Consider the following 13,116-nt stretch of genomic DNA (forward strand, 5'->3'; position numbering starts at 1 on the left):
ATACAATAGCAGCCCTGCGATGCGATCTCATAGTCAATCAGTTCCTCCCGATCTCATGCAATGCATCAAACGCTGGCACCACCAGAAGACCCACCCACCTGGGCAAAAGAGTTGTTGCAGCAACAGAAAGTATACACAAATGAGCTAAAGAAGATTAGAAACGAACTCGATGCTGCTAAACGGTTAAGGCATGACAAGCCAGGCTACACAGAAGTGTTTTGGACAAGATTACCACGGCCAAGAATGCAGGTGACGACGAGGAAAGAAGCAGTTTACTTCAGGAAGGTGAGGCTTTGCTTTTAGAATGAAACAAACATAACTGTCTCATGGATAACTATGGCTGGGACACGGTAGAATGTTACACTGTCGAGCCACTTGCGAGCGACTCTGGTGATGAGAAGCGCATATGAAAGGCTGTTAAGGAGAGCAAACAATTAAGGGAAGCAATTAAGAAAACGGAAGCTGTTAGTGTGGAAGTGGACCTGTCTGTTTGGTTGCAGGAGGAGTTCACAAGCCACCCCTAACTGTGGCAGCTTGTAAAGTCTCTACATGTACCAAGTATACTAGTTCAGGATAGGGCAACAAAGAAAGTAATGTCATACGTTCGAGCATTTCGGGTGTGGTGCCGGCATGCTACCTGCCAACCCCAGAGCTTTTGCCCTTTACTTGGTACATCTTATTCAGAAAGGGAGCTCAGTTTCCTTACTTAACACTGCTCTATACGGCACAAGCGGGGTTCACAAGAAGAGTGGTTTGCAGGAGCTGGGTGATCATCCACTAGTCCGTCATGTGGTAGAAGCAGGAAGGAGAATTCTAGCAAGACCTCCAAATCGCAAGAACGCATTAGAAGTAAGTCAAATCAGGAGGATCATCCAGCGTCCTGAACAAAGCCATGTGGCTGATTTACAAGTTGTGGCACTGTTTGTGTTGCGATTCTTTGGCTTTCTTCGTTGGGATGATCTGCGGAGGTTGACTGTCCCTAATCTTCATTTTGCGAAGTCTCATCTTGCAGTGTTTCTCACACAGAGAAAAAATGACCAGTTCCAAGACAGTTCTTGGGTTTTCATAGCACGCAGTGATTTTTTTCCGTGCCCCGTTGCAGTGGTGGAGAAATTCTTGGGAGCAGGCAGGCATGACAAAAAGTCAAGGCTTTTTTGTCGGATTCTGAGTACCAAGAGGAAGATTGAGCTACGTAAAGAGCCCTTGTCTTATAGTTGAGCCAACGAGCTTATAAAATTGGAGCTACAGAAGGAAAGGCTGGATCCGAAGTTCACAGTCTCAGAACGGGGGTGCATCTGCAGCAGCAGCCAATGGAGTTCCTGATAGACGTTTTCAAAGACAGGGTGGATGGCACAGTGTGACATCCAGAAATAATTCCATTCATGAGTCTCTTGAGTCACTGCTGTCAGTCACGAAGACAATTCAGAGATAGGAACCGAACTGAATGGATTTTTAAGTTTTTGTTTTTCATCTTTTTAGTACATAAGTGTACACCACCTTTTAGGTATTTCTTGTTTGGATCTAGTCAAAGAGAATGCCAATCAGGAACTGTGTCCTCACTAGTTTTTTCAACCTACAAGGCGATCATGGACTCTGGTTCTGCATTGCTTTTAGTTCATTTCTTCTGATGTTGCCAATTTTCTGGATGCACATTGTTCACTAGATTTTACTGTTCAAGCTCTAGGTTAGGTTGCCACTCTTTTCTTTGTCCATTGTGGTGGGAAATAAGTGGAAAATGTTTTTCTCACACACCACTGGGGACTGGGAAGAGGTCAGGTGAGGCTGTTGTTTTTGTTAGTGCACCATTTCTAACCTTTTCCCCACCCACCCACCCAAAGATTTTCATTTGTTTGAACTTGTACATGTATGCTGATTCATGCTTACGAGACCCTTCTAGTTCAAAACCTTTTTCTTCAGGCTTGTTTTGATGTATACTGTTTTACCAAGTTGTATAATTATGTTGAGATTTCAATAAGGTCAGGTTGTGGCAGGCAGCTTAGCATAGCTACCAGTGGTGTGTGAGAATATTTACCTTTGAAAAACCACAGCAAAACACAAGATACTACATGATTGAACAAATCCTATCATTTATGATTTAAGGAGAGGGTGTACAGTGTACAGTGCTGCTCGGAGATGAGCGAACAACGCAGACACAAAATGAACGCACGCAATAAGCATATACGCGGTTTTTTTTATGCATACAAAATTGCGTATCGTATACACGTTTGTGCCTTTGTTATTCATAACCATAATTTTCCTTTTCCTGTTATTGTTTACAGAGACAAAAGAATAAATTGCGTGACAACCGACAAGTCGAAAATTTACATACGGTATGTCGCTTTGATTACTATCAATTTCGATCCACAAATGCCGCCGATGAAAACATCCACAGGGCATTATTTCGAAGTTTAATACCCTTTACATGCAACAAAGGTCTTGAAAGACGAGTGAAATTAAAATCTCCTGCATCGTTTTCCGCTTACTCCTTGACAAAATACAGACAGTTCAATATTCGTTTTTGTCCTTGCTTCGATTTTACAAGGATACTTACGTGATCCGATAAATCTCTAACCTTAAATAAAACCAGCAGCCCTCCAAGACTTTGATATACTGGCAGTGAAGGGATTTTTTTTTATCAGAAATATCAGCCGGTTTTTTCATTAGCCCTATTGAATCAACCATCTGTTAAAAAATGTTGCTTGCAACGCTTGCAATGTTTTGTCAGATTAGACTGCGAGCAGTAGGTCTCCTTTGGTCTAAAATCGTTGAACGCAGTTTCATCCATTTGGAAAGTTCAACATACGAGTTTGTTCGAATGATTTTATAGCCAAAGAGAGACTGCTCGCACTCTTAATGTGAGATAGTCATGAAGGGAAATTTCATAGCAACAAAAACTGTCACATACTGAAAACGTGGATCAAATTTCGTCTTGAATGAAATAGAAGTAGGGGTGCTTGAATGTCAGTAAACAGCACAAATTTCAAGATAAGTGGATCTTTTAATTTAATCGTACAGTTACTAGTTTACTCATGTTTGCCCTAGACTGTTTTAAATATGCCTTATCATGTTTTCGCTGCCATTTTGACGGGTATTCAATGCGTAAAGAATTTGTAGTGTTTCTATGGGGATCCGATGTCAAATAATTTTCGTTAAACGCTAGTTCTGAAAAATTTATGAAATGAAAACTGAAGGTACAGGGCAAAAGATTATACAGACCAAATTTTAGGCACTAACCTTTTACAGAAGTTGCCTGGCAGTGTTTTCAATTTTTTCATATATTAGTCTGTAATTTTTTCCCGCGAATTTTCAGTAACAATTACAGACAAATATATGGAAAAATCGAAAACGCTCCCACGCAGCTTTTAACGAAGACTAGTCCCTAAAAATTGGTCTGTACAATCCTTTACCCTGTACCTTCAGTTCGCGATTCATAATTTTTTCAGAACTAGCGTTACACGAAAATTATTTGACATCGGATCCACATATAAACACTATAAATTCTTTACGCTTTGCCTACCCTACCCTACCCTATATTCTTAACTAAATTACTGATATATTTCGTATTTAACAAACAATTTGCTATCTGCGGGTTAACATAAACTTATTCCAAATTTTTTTTAAGAGAAAATAAAATAAAGTGTGTAAAATAAAGTGCGTGAAACAAGAATTGACTTAAACCACTACACACTGCGCACATTTTCCTTCTGATTACGCAAATACGAATCTATAGCCCTTCGACAATCACACCACAAATTTTCCTGCTGCCCCAAGGATGTTGGGAAGTAACGAAAGACGAGTTCCCTGATTTTGGCAATTTTTTCTGGATTAAGGGGTTCTTTCTTGCCTACTCCCCTTACGTTTCTACCATGTTCACTGGGTGTAAAAAAGTGGCGTAGAAGATGCACTGCAAAGTTCTTCTCTGATGTGGCCTTGCTGCGTAGTTAGAAGATCAGCGTCTCCTCATCCAGTGAAATCCCTGCCGGATCTTCTGGTGTTGCCTGTAATGGCCAGTTTAACATTACCATTAAAATTGTAGTCAGGTTGTCCTCGCGAACTGGTGTTGGGGTCAAAGGCACAACATCTGAGGGGCTGCTAAGTACCCCTATCAGGGCATCTAGTCGCTCCACTGTCTGCCTTTGGAACTGAAGGATCTGTTTTTGCTGATCAGAAATGCCCTTGAGATAACGTAGCACCTCTGACTGGGTAGCGTCTCGGTTGATGTCAAGAAGGCTCCTGGTATTTCACTGCCATGTTGACACGGTACGTTTCAGAGTAGGCAATCTACCAACGAGATGCAATCGCTGGTGTGTAGTCACCTCTGGTGGGATGTCTAGGCTTCTGGCAAACAGGTTCCGGGTTATACTCCTTCTCACTGGTGACCCGCTTTGGGTACTTTGAGGCGAGTTTCAGACAGGTGACGATAGAGGTGGTATAGGGGATTCTGCTTCGGAAGCCATGGATGGAACAGGCGAGTATACTTGCATGTTTATGATGGCTGAAGGAAGTTCGTGTACTGGCATGTCTACTGGTGGCTGTAGAGCTGGATTAGCTTGTGGTGGAGGGTGAACACAAAGGACAGTTGCCTATAACAGAGAAAAGTGTAGTACGTTGAAGCCAGATTTACACTACAGAATTTTTTAGGCACGGCTCGGGTGAAATTGGCACTTTTCTTTAACGATCTTGGTTTAATCAAAAACAAAACGCAAACAGCAATGACAAAAAACCCAATATTTCCTTAGAGAGAAATCAAATAAATGTGATCGAGATATCATTGAACAAAGAGCATGTCATTGTTTGAATCCGTAAATTATGACCAGTGTTTGCCGTCACGCGGTATTTACAATCATTTCATGGTGACCTGTTGCCAACGCGTGCAAAAAGTCTAATATTTCTTAGCAGATAAATCAAATAAATGCGATTGGCATATCTGAGAAAGAATCTGAGAAAAGATCTTTTCTTTGAACAGAGAGCATTTCACCGTTCGAATCAGCAAATTATGACCCGAAAAAAAGAAGATATGATTTTTTTTCAGTGTTTGCTGCGACGCAGTATTTACAATCATTTCACGATGACCTCTTGCCGACGTGTACAAAAAAGTCTGATATTTCCTTGCAGAATAATCAAATAAATGCGATCGGCATACCATAGAAAGGTTTCTTAAAATTAATTGAATCAAGAAGAAGAGTTTAAAACTTGATTAGAAACTCTCTTTTGATATAACTCGCAGTGTAAACAAATCTCTTGACGTGAAAATGACAACTGGGAGGTCATTTCTGAAGAATGTATGTCAAATCATATGAAACGTTTAAGTGAATACTTTCATACAACGTACTTTGTTAAGCCCACGCTCTATGCCTGTCAATTGCCCGTTTCTGTTGTCTTTGTATCTGAATACTCTTAACAAGGGGACAACAGTTTTCTATGGTTTACAATAAAAGTACCCATACCATTTCTGGCTCCTTTCTTTTCCGCTTTGGAGCTGCATCCTTCTTTCCCTTTTTAATCGAGTTCTTATCAGGAGATCGTTTCCGTTTGGTTAGACGAGGTTCTGGTTCTGGATCTGGCCCAGTGAAAAGCTGTGCATTGCTTGGATCGTAAAGAAACAATACCTCAAGCTCGCGAAGTTTTGAAGAATCGTCTGTGATGAAAAAAAATGACATCATACATGTATACTTTTTGACACATCCACACATCCAGACTAGGGACTTCAAGATCTTAATAATGTTTATCAGCGCTATTTTGAAATGGGTGCTTAGACAACTCTCTCCAATCATTTGTTTAAAAATTCTATCAACTTGGATAGGGTAACCCTGAAAGGCGAGACAAATTTTTGCACGTAAACAGTTTGGCTCGACCACCCGAGACGAGACAGAAAAATCTTAAATGCGCAGGCATAAAATAAAAATCACAGAAGAAACAATTTGGGAGCTTATACATGTACATGTTTTTAGCGTTTACTTTCAAAAGAAAAGTTTTTTCCCACCAAAATTCTCACCGCTGTCAACGGAAACTCTCGATTCATAAACAGCCTTTTATTTAAACTACATAATTATTACAGCTGCGTTAAGATTGTCATTCCATTTGCTGAATGTGAAAACGCAACTATACTTAACAAAAACGAACTGGAGAGAAAGAAAGGCAAATGATGATACGAATTTTTTAAAGATGCATCTTAAATGGGTCAACTTTGTCTCAGTCACGCAGTTCTCATAGTTGTCTTGGGAAGGAGGGCTGTCTCGGGTAACCGAGACCATACAAACAAGCCCTTAGTCATGTTAACCGTCTAGTGTAAAGCCAGGACGAACTAATATGATAAATCTGCTCACTTACCATGAACTCCAATGATCTCTGCTTCCAGTGTTAGATTTCCATACTTCAGCATGACTTTCCTGCCTTTACTGACATTGTCGCCATTAATCACTTTTGCAATTTTACTAAGAGGAATGATACTGATGGTGCTGTCGGACTTGAAATGGAAAAGGCCATACTTGGGAACTTTAAGTGATGCGTAAAGACATGTTAACTTAATGGAGATGCCACTGACTGCTATTGCTCGGTTGTAATCGGAATGAGCGGTGAATGAACTTCCTCAATTTATACTCCTCCTCGGATCAAACTTTCCAAAAAACAACCAATGAAAACACGATTAAAAAACCTTTTGTTACTGTAAGGGCCGATTAACGTTTGTTGACATAAAAATTTCCGAAATGTGAAAACTGAACGCAGTTAAGCATGACTTTGCAACAAAATGGTCAAAATTAATCATAAAATGAAGCCTTTTTCCGGAGAGGTCCGCCCGCAGTTCTATTAACATGAAAACGCCCGGTCTGTTGCATTTAATCATGTAACTTCCCTTGCAAGCATAGTCAAAACGAAAATTGCTCATTAACCTCAAACTTGCGTGATTTGCTTTCTTTATTAGAGTAGCATCTTTCAACTTTATCTTTTTTTTTTTAATAGTTTCAAATGCTAGTGCATCTCATTGAGTGATACCCCACAAGACCCGCTGTTGAGCATTTTAGCATGAGTCCTAGTATTTTGAGAGTTGGAGAGGGTCTTAGTCTTACATTTGTAGGTAAAGCAAAGCCATGGTCATGAATAACAAAGGCCAAATACACCTGTGCATGTATGTGTACGATAAGCAATCTTAGACGCATCAAACACGCGTATGATAAGCGCCAATCAACGATCGTTGAAAGTTCTTCCTAATTTGCATCCAAATGTAGCAAATGCGCGACCCTAATGGACCACTCATTCTTTCACTTTCAATCATGGGTAGAACTCCAGTTTAAGTGAAGATGTCTCTTTCGTCGAATTGTAAAAGTATTAACGCCATTGTGCACCAACTCAAACTCGAGGATATAACAATAAGACGTCAGACCGTTGCCCGAATTTTGAAGGAATTTAAAGATAATGGAACCCTTGCAGACAAAACAGTACCTGGGCGGAAGCCAATTTTGACAATGGAGTACCGGTAGATGAACTTTATCGATTCCAAAATGGAGGAAAACGATGAACTCACTGCAATTGGTAAGAAAATGTCAACACTTTTAATTTTTTGTTTTAGGAAAGAAGGCCAACCGGAAAAGCCGAAGCCATGTAGCAAGCACCCATATAAAGTGCATGTTTGGGCCGGAATATCAAAGAAGAGTGCGACCCCGATTCTTATCTTCACAGGGATTATGATTAAAGAATTTTATGTGAACAAGATCCTCGCAAATGTACTGTTGCCCTTCTCGCAGACCACGTTTTCCGATGGTGATTATCGATTCGAGCAGGATAACGATCCCAAACATAAAAGTATATAAGCTTGATTTGATTTTGACCTCTCCTTACATAACTGCTACATGTACATCACGATTGTGTATCAAATGCTTAGCATGTGATTTATTTTGCCCTTAAGTTCATGGCAGCAGAACTCTAATTGCGTTCTTTGTGGAATTTTTTTTGGTAGGTAAACTGGCCATGCAGTCTACTTTTCGTGACACACAGACCAGCGAACACGCAAATATTTTCACAATCACCACACAGGAAACAAGTGAGAGTAAACAAAGACAAGGTGACAAAAGAAAGACAATAGCAGAGCTCATAAATACTAATGAGCCTTTTTGCGTATGTGTAGAGGCGCATCCGCGTTTTTTTTTTACCCGTTTACACGTTTTGCGTATGCGCGTTTTTTGCGTATATTTTGGTTTGCTTATCTCCGAGCTGCACTGCAGGTTCTTAAATGCCTAACAAAATCCAGACAGACAATGTACAAAATAAGAAAGCCATGCACTTCTGGTTTCTCCATCCAAATCAAAATATCTGACACATTGTCAAGCTTTTGCATTGCAGATGTTCCAGACATGACAACAGCATTTAGGTATAAGAGCAAAGATCCCAGTCAACACTAAAACGGATGAGAAGGTCTCACTATAAAAATCAAACATTCATTATTAATCATCTTACATTTCACCCCCTTTAAGTGAAAAGACAAGTTTGTCTGATGATATGAAAGTAGCATGTGCTCCATCAAGAGTGATAACAACACCTTCTTGAGGTCCTGCAGAAAGTACAATAATAACTATCATCAAATAAGTGATAGAATTTAGACCCTAGTACTGCCTTTCATGTAGTTCACCAACATAATTATGATATTGCTTAAAATAATGTTCAACACTGAGATGGCAGAAAGTGATTAACAAACGTTAAGATAATTATCTGGCACTTGAGGTAGAGAGTATTTTCCCATTTCAAGGGGTTTCTTAGAGTCAGTAGATCCTGAGATATCGATTTTTTTTAGAACGGATTTTTACAAGCAGTATCATTCAATAGAAGATCAAAAAACAATAGGTAAAATGAGGATAATTAAACCAATACTTCCTTCAAATCTGTGAGTTTCCTCGTTAGTTGTTTCAATCTTTAAAATGACGCTTTATTTGACTTAGTCTTTGTAAAACAGCTCAATGAACATCGCAAACAACAATGCGAGTTTTTATTCTAACACTCTCCTCAACTTTCTCTCAACCTATCAAAATGGTGCTCAATGATCAATCGTAAAGATGGTGGCCTTCAACTCGCAATCTATCGAGTTTTAACAAGACAAACCAGAAATGGCTTAGGAGAGTGTTCAAGGCTGCATTGTTAACGGCCAATTCTTAGCAGAAAATGTTATCGATCTTTCGCTTTGTAAACAACAACACGGAATATTCCAAGTTTGTGAGTTCTTATCCTGGTAATACAGTAGCATGATTTTCTTTTGTTTTGGGGTGCGGGTAATAGGCCAGTGCGGGTAATCTGTTGAACTTTTTTTCCCCTTACGACAAAAATAGACCGCTGCAGGTAATCTGCCGTGCGGGTAAACGTCCGGAAATTACGGTAGCACTAGGGAAAACCCCTGCCCGCAGCGAAATCAAAGGATGTCTAGAAACAAAAAATGTGCAGTATTTTCCTGCTTTTTTCTGTTTTGCTTTGACAAAGTAGAACTTGTCCTAATAGTGTCAGTTCCACCGGAATAAAATGGGTGCAAAATGACTCTCCTCAAAATATACAAACTGTACCATGTACAGTACTTTCAGTAGTATAGTAGTTACGGGTATGAGCTCATTTTTAATGCGTTGAAATTTGACCTTGGGATTTTGCATTGAAATTTTGTGCTGAAATTTGACCTTGGGATTCAAAATTATTGTTTTGTTAAAAATTCAAATAAAAATTTCACTTAAATATTAATCTATATGTTTTAAAAAATTGAAGTGTGTTTACATGATATCGAAGATAGTGTTGTTGATAAACTTTATGAGTCAACTTTAGCAGTAAACTTTATTAGTAAACTTTATAAGTAAACTTTATAAGTAAACTTTATCATTCAGATTTATATATCATTTGTTTAATGTTTTTTACATTGAACAAATGATATACAAACTCTGTTAAGTAACAATCGAACAAAAAGTAATCATCATCATAATTATCTAATTCAAAAATATAATCTTTGACCTGAAAATTCGTTATACCAATTAATATCATCAAAATCTGTATAAAATAAATATTGAAACCAGCTTGGAATATAAATAGTCATAATAATTACACATTAAATAACGTTTTAAAAAAATGTTTTTATTTGTGGTAAAATATATTACGAATTTTATAAAAATAATTACATAGATTTTTATGAAAATATGTATAAAATAAGAAAAAAAGTATTTTTATCGGGAAATACCATAATTATTCAGAATGTGTTATCAGATATAGAACTCCAAAATAAATTACCAATATCAAGAGATATAATAAACCGTATTTGTAAGACATTTGATCCAATAAACAAGGTTTTACCACAAGTTAACAAAGATAGAGGAAGGATCATATAAATTAAATTTACAACATTTTTTCTAACTTGTTTTTTTTCTTTTTCTATTTTTTTACCTAGTACATAATGATTTGGAATTTTTTTATAAATATATTTTTTATGAATAATTCTAATTTCGCATTCATTATCATCATCTACTGATAAAATCATTTCTCTTCTACCCATATGAGACATGTTTCTAATTGTTAAATCCAAAATATCGTCTTTAAACTCAAATTTATCAATAAGTAAATCAAGTACATCTAAACTATCATCATCGTTATTTTTTCTTTATTATTAACATTAACCATTTGAGTATATATTATTTACATAAAATAATTTTACATGTTTTTTAAAAACTATTGCGTTTTGATTTTATAATGACCATAAGTATATAATTTTATTCCATTGTCTAATAAAAATCGTTTGTCATCAAAGCATGACAATGACTCTTTATTCAGCTCATAGCTTCCAAGTTGATGATGGTTGCTTTGAACGGTTTTCATTGTATGATACATATGTCTGTTATTAAATAGTGCTTTTTTGTAGTCTCCATGTTTGACGTCTTTTTTTATTACAATCTTTTTAATTCCTTTTGCTGTTTTATTATTTTGATCATTATCTTTGATATATGAATACATTTAGATCTTCAACAAATGAATTCTGTAATTGGAATACTTGGAATACTTGAATACTCTTTGAATTTGCCAATAATTTTTTTATTAGTTTTATCATAGAATTTACTATTTTCTGGATAATCACTGTTGTCAAATTTACTATTATCATTAAAAAAGTCTTGATACACATCATTAGTTTCAATTTCATGAGTGAGTCTGTGTCTGTGAATAATAATTTTGATTTATTATTGTACTTTTGTTTGATATAATTCTAATGAAAATACATACATACATACATACATACATACATACTTTATTTGTCTAGTAGGTCAATAAAAAAAAGGGCAGCTAAAAAGCTGATGTGGACCTAGAGCTAAAGTGTATCTATAAAATTTAAAAAAATTAAGTTAACGAACTTACGAATTATTTACAATAAATAAGAAAGAATACAATACCCAGTAAGATAATCGATAGTTAATTGACTATAGTGCTAAAAATAGATTTAAAATATCAATAATAATAATAATGATAAAAATAACATTAGTATATGTAATTTACAATGTCTTTGTTTAGTCCCTGCATGCCATTAAATGTTATTTTATCTAAAATGTTGGATTTTGCTTTTAGAGCAGATTTAAAAGAAATAACGTTCGGTTTACTTTTTAAGTACATAGGTAAGTTATCCCAAAGAATTGACGCACGATGACAGAAAGAAGATCGAAGGAAGTCACTTTTAGGGCGTTGCACGTAAAGTTTCAGATTATCCCTGAGATTTCTCAACGGAGAGTGTTTAGTAAACAGAGAGCTTATCCTAGCCGGAGCTCTGTTGTAGAATGCCTGATAAGATATGGTTGAAATCCTCTTCTTGTAAATGTACGATAATGACTTCCATTTTGTCATTGCCAGGACTTCAGTGCTTAGACTTAGATTCCTTTATGTTAAAAATAAATCTCGCTGCCCTGATATGAATATCTTCTAGGGTCTGAAGTGATTTTGAAGATCCCCATAGAGCGATTGAATACGTAATACTTGGAATGATACCTTTGAAATAAATTGACTCTAATATGCGATTGTCAAGACCTTTTAAGTGTTTGAGTTTCTTCACTCTTGCTGAAAAACGTTTGCTCAAAGATTTTACATGTGGCGACCAAGATAATTTGTTGTCGATATGAATCCCTCAACAAGTAGCTTTAGAAACAAAGGACAACTCATTAGGCTCTAAACAAATATTTTGTAAGGGACCGATGAATTTTGATTTAGATAACAACATTAGTTCGGTTTTTGCAGGATGAATAGTCATGAAGTTATCCTTAGCCCATTTGTTTAAATCGGCGATCGCTTTCTGTATCTTAAGTAAGACTTCATCAAAAGTATTTCCAATGCAGAAAGCTGTGGTATCATCTGCAAACATTTCGACGGAAGCGTTCGTCGTGGCTCCGGGTAGATCGTTTGAGTAAATGCTGTAAAGTCTGGGACCAAGTAAAGATCCTTGGGGCACACCAGTATCTATTTCCAACAATTCAGAATTTGAACCATTTACAGTGACAAATTGTTTACGATTTTCAAGATAGTTTAGGAGCCACTCGTAAAAGGAGCCACTAATGCCTATAGAGTATAGTTTATCCGTGAGAGCTGTATGGTTGACGCAATCAAACGCTTTTTGAAAATCAATGAAGACTACACCAATAATATTACTTTCATCCAGGGCTAAACGCCATCGTTCTGTTAATGAGAGCAGGAGAAGTTCAGGTGAGCCTGCCTTTCTGAAGCCCCATTGATTCAAAGAAATTAGATTGTTGCCATATAAGAAGTTGTCAAGTTGTTGGCTGACAACATTCTCTAATAGCTTGCCCGGTATGCTGAGAAGGGAAATAGGCCTGTAATTTGCGAGTGTGCGAGTTTGCATAATAACTTATCCTGATCGCATGAAAACCTCTCACATGCAACACCAGACCAAGATGGCGGATCTTTTTCGTCTTCCATGGATTGCAGAGGCTTGCTTATTCTGGTATAAGAAATCGCCTTGACCACGAGTAATCCTTCAAGATAAGGATTTTTGTATTTTCTTGAAAAGTAGGTTGTCTTTTAGCAAATTGGGTGAGTGATAAGAACAGTATCAAAGCGTAAAAGCAGGAGAAATTTAAAGCACGTCCTGCCGCCATTGCCGCCAAAGGT

At 37.1% G+C, this 13,116-nt stretch overlaps 2 protein-coding genes across 2 annotated transcripts in view; both read right to left on the minus strand.

Moving 5' to 3' along the window:
* The window catches only part of LOC138019122 (cleavage and polyadenylation specificity factor subunit 1-like), a 91,689-nt gene that overhangs the window by 43,263 nt on the left and 35,310 nt on the right, over positions 1-13,116 (minus strand). Inside the window, exon 9 of the mRNA XM_068865794.1 lies at positions 8,452-8,545. Within this exon, the coding sequence (XP_068721895.1) occupies positions 8,452-8,545 (94 nt within the window). The remainder of the gene's footprint in view (positions 1-8,451; positions 8,546-13,116) is intronic.
* Positions 3,552-7,456, minus strand: LOC138019121 (uncharacterized). The gene is made up of 3 exons (XM_068865793.1): positions 6,331-7,456; positions 5,448-5,638; positions 3,552-4,583 (listed from the first exon to the last, which is right to left on the minus strand). The coding sequence occupies exons 1-3, from the start codon at positions 6,380-6,382 to the stop codon at positions 4,407-4,409; spliced, it is 420 nt and encodes a 139-aa protein (XP_068721894.1). The 5' UTR covers positions 6,383-7,456; the 3' UTR covers positions 3,552-4,406.

This window comes from Montipora capricornis, chromosome 10, assembly GCF_036669925.1.
Source record: "Montipora capricornis isolate CH-2021 chromosome 10, ASM3666992v2, whole genome shotgun sequence".
Taxonomy (NCBI): Eukaryota; Metazoa; Cnidaria; class Anthozoa; order Scleractinia; family Acroporidae; genus Montipora; species Montipora capricornis.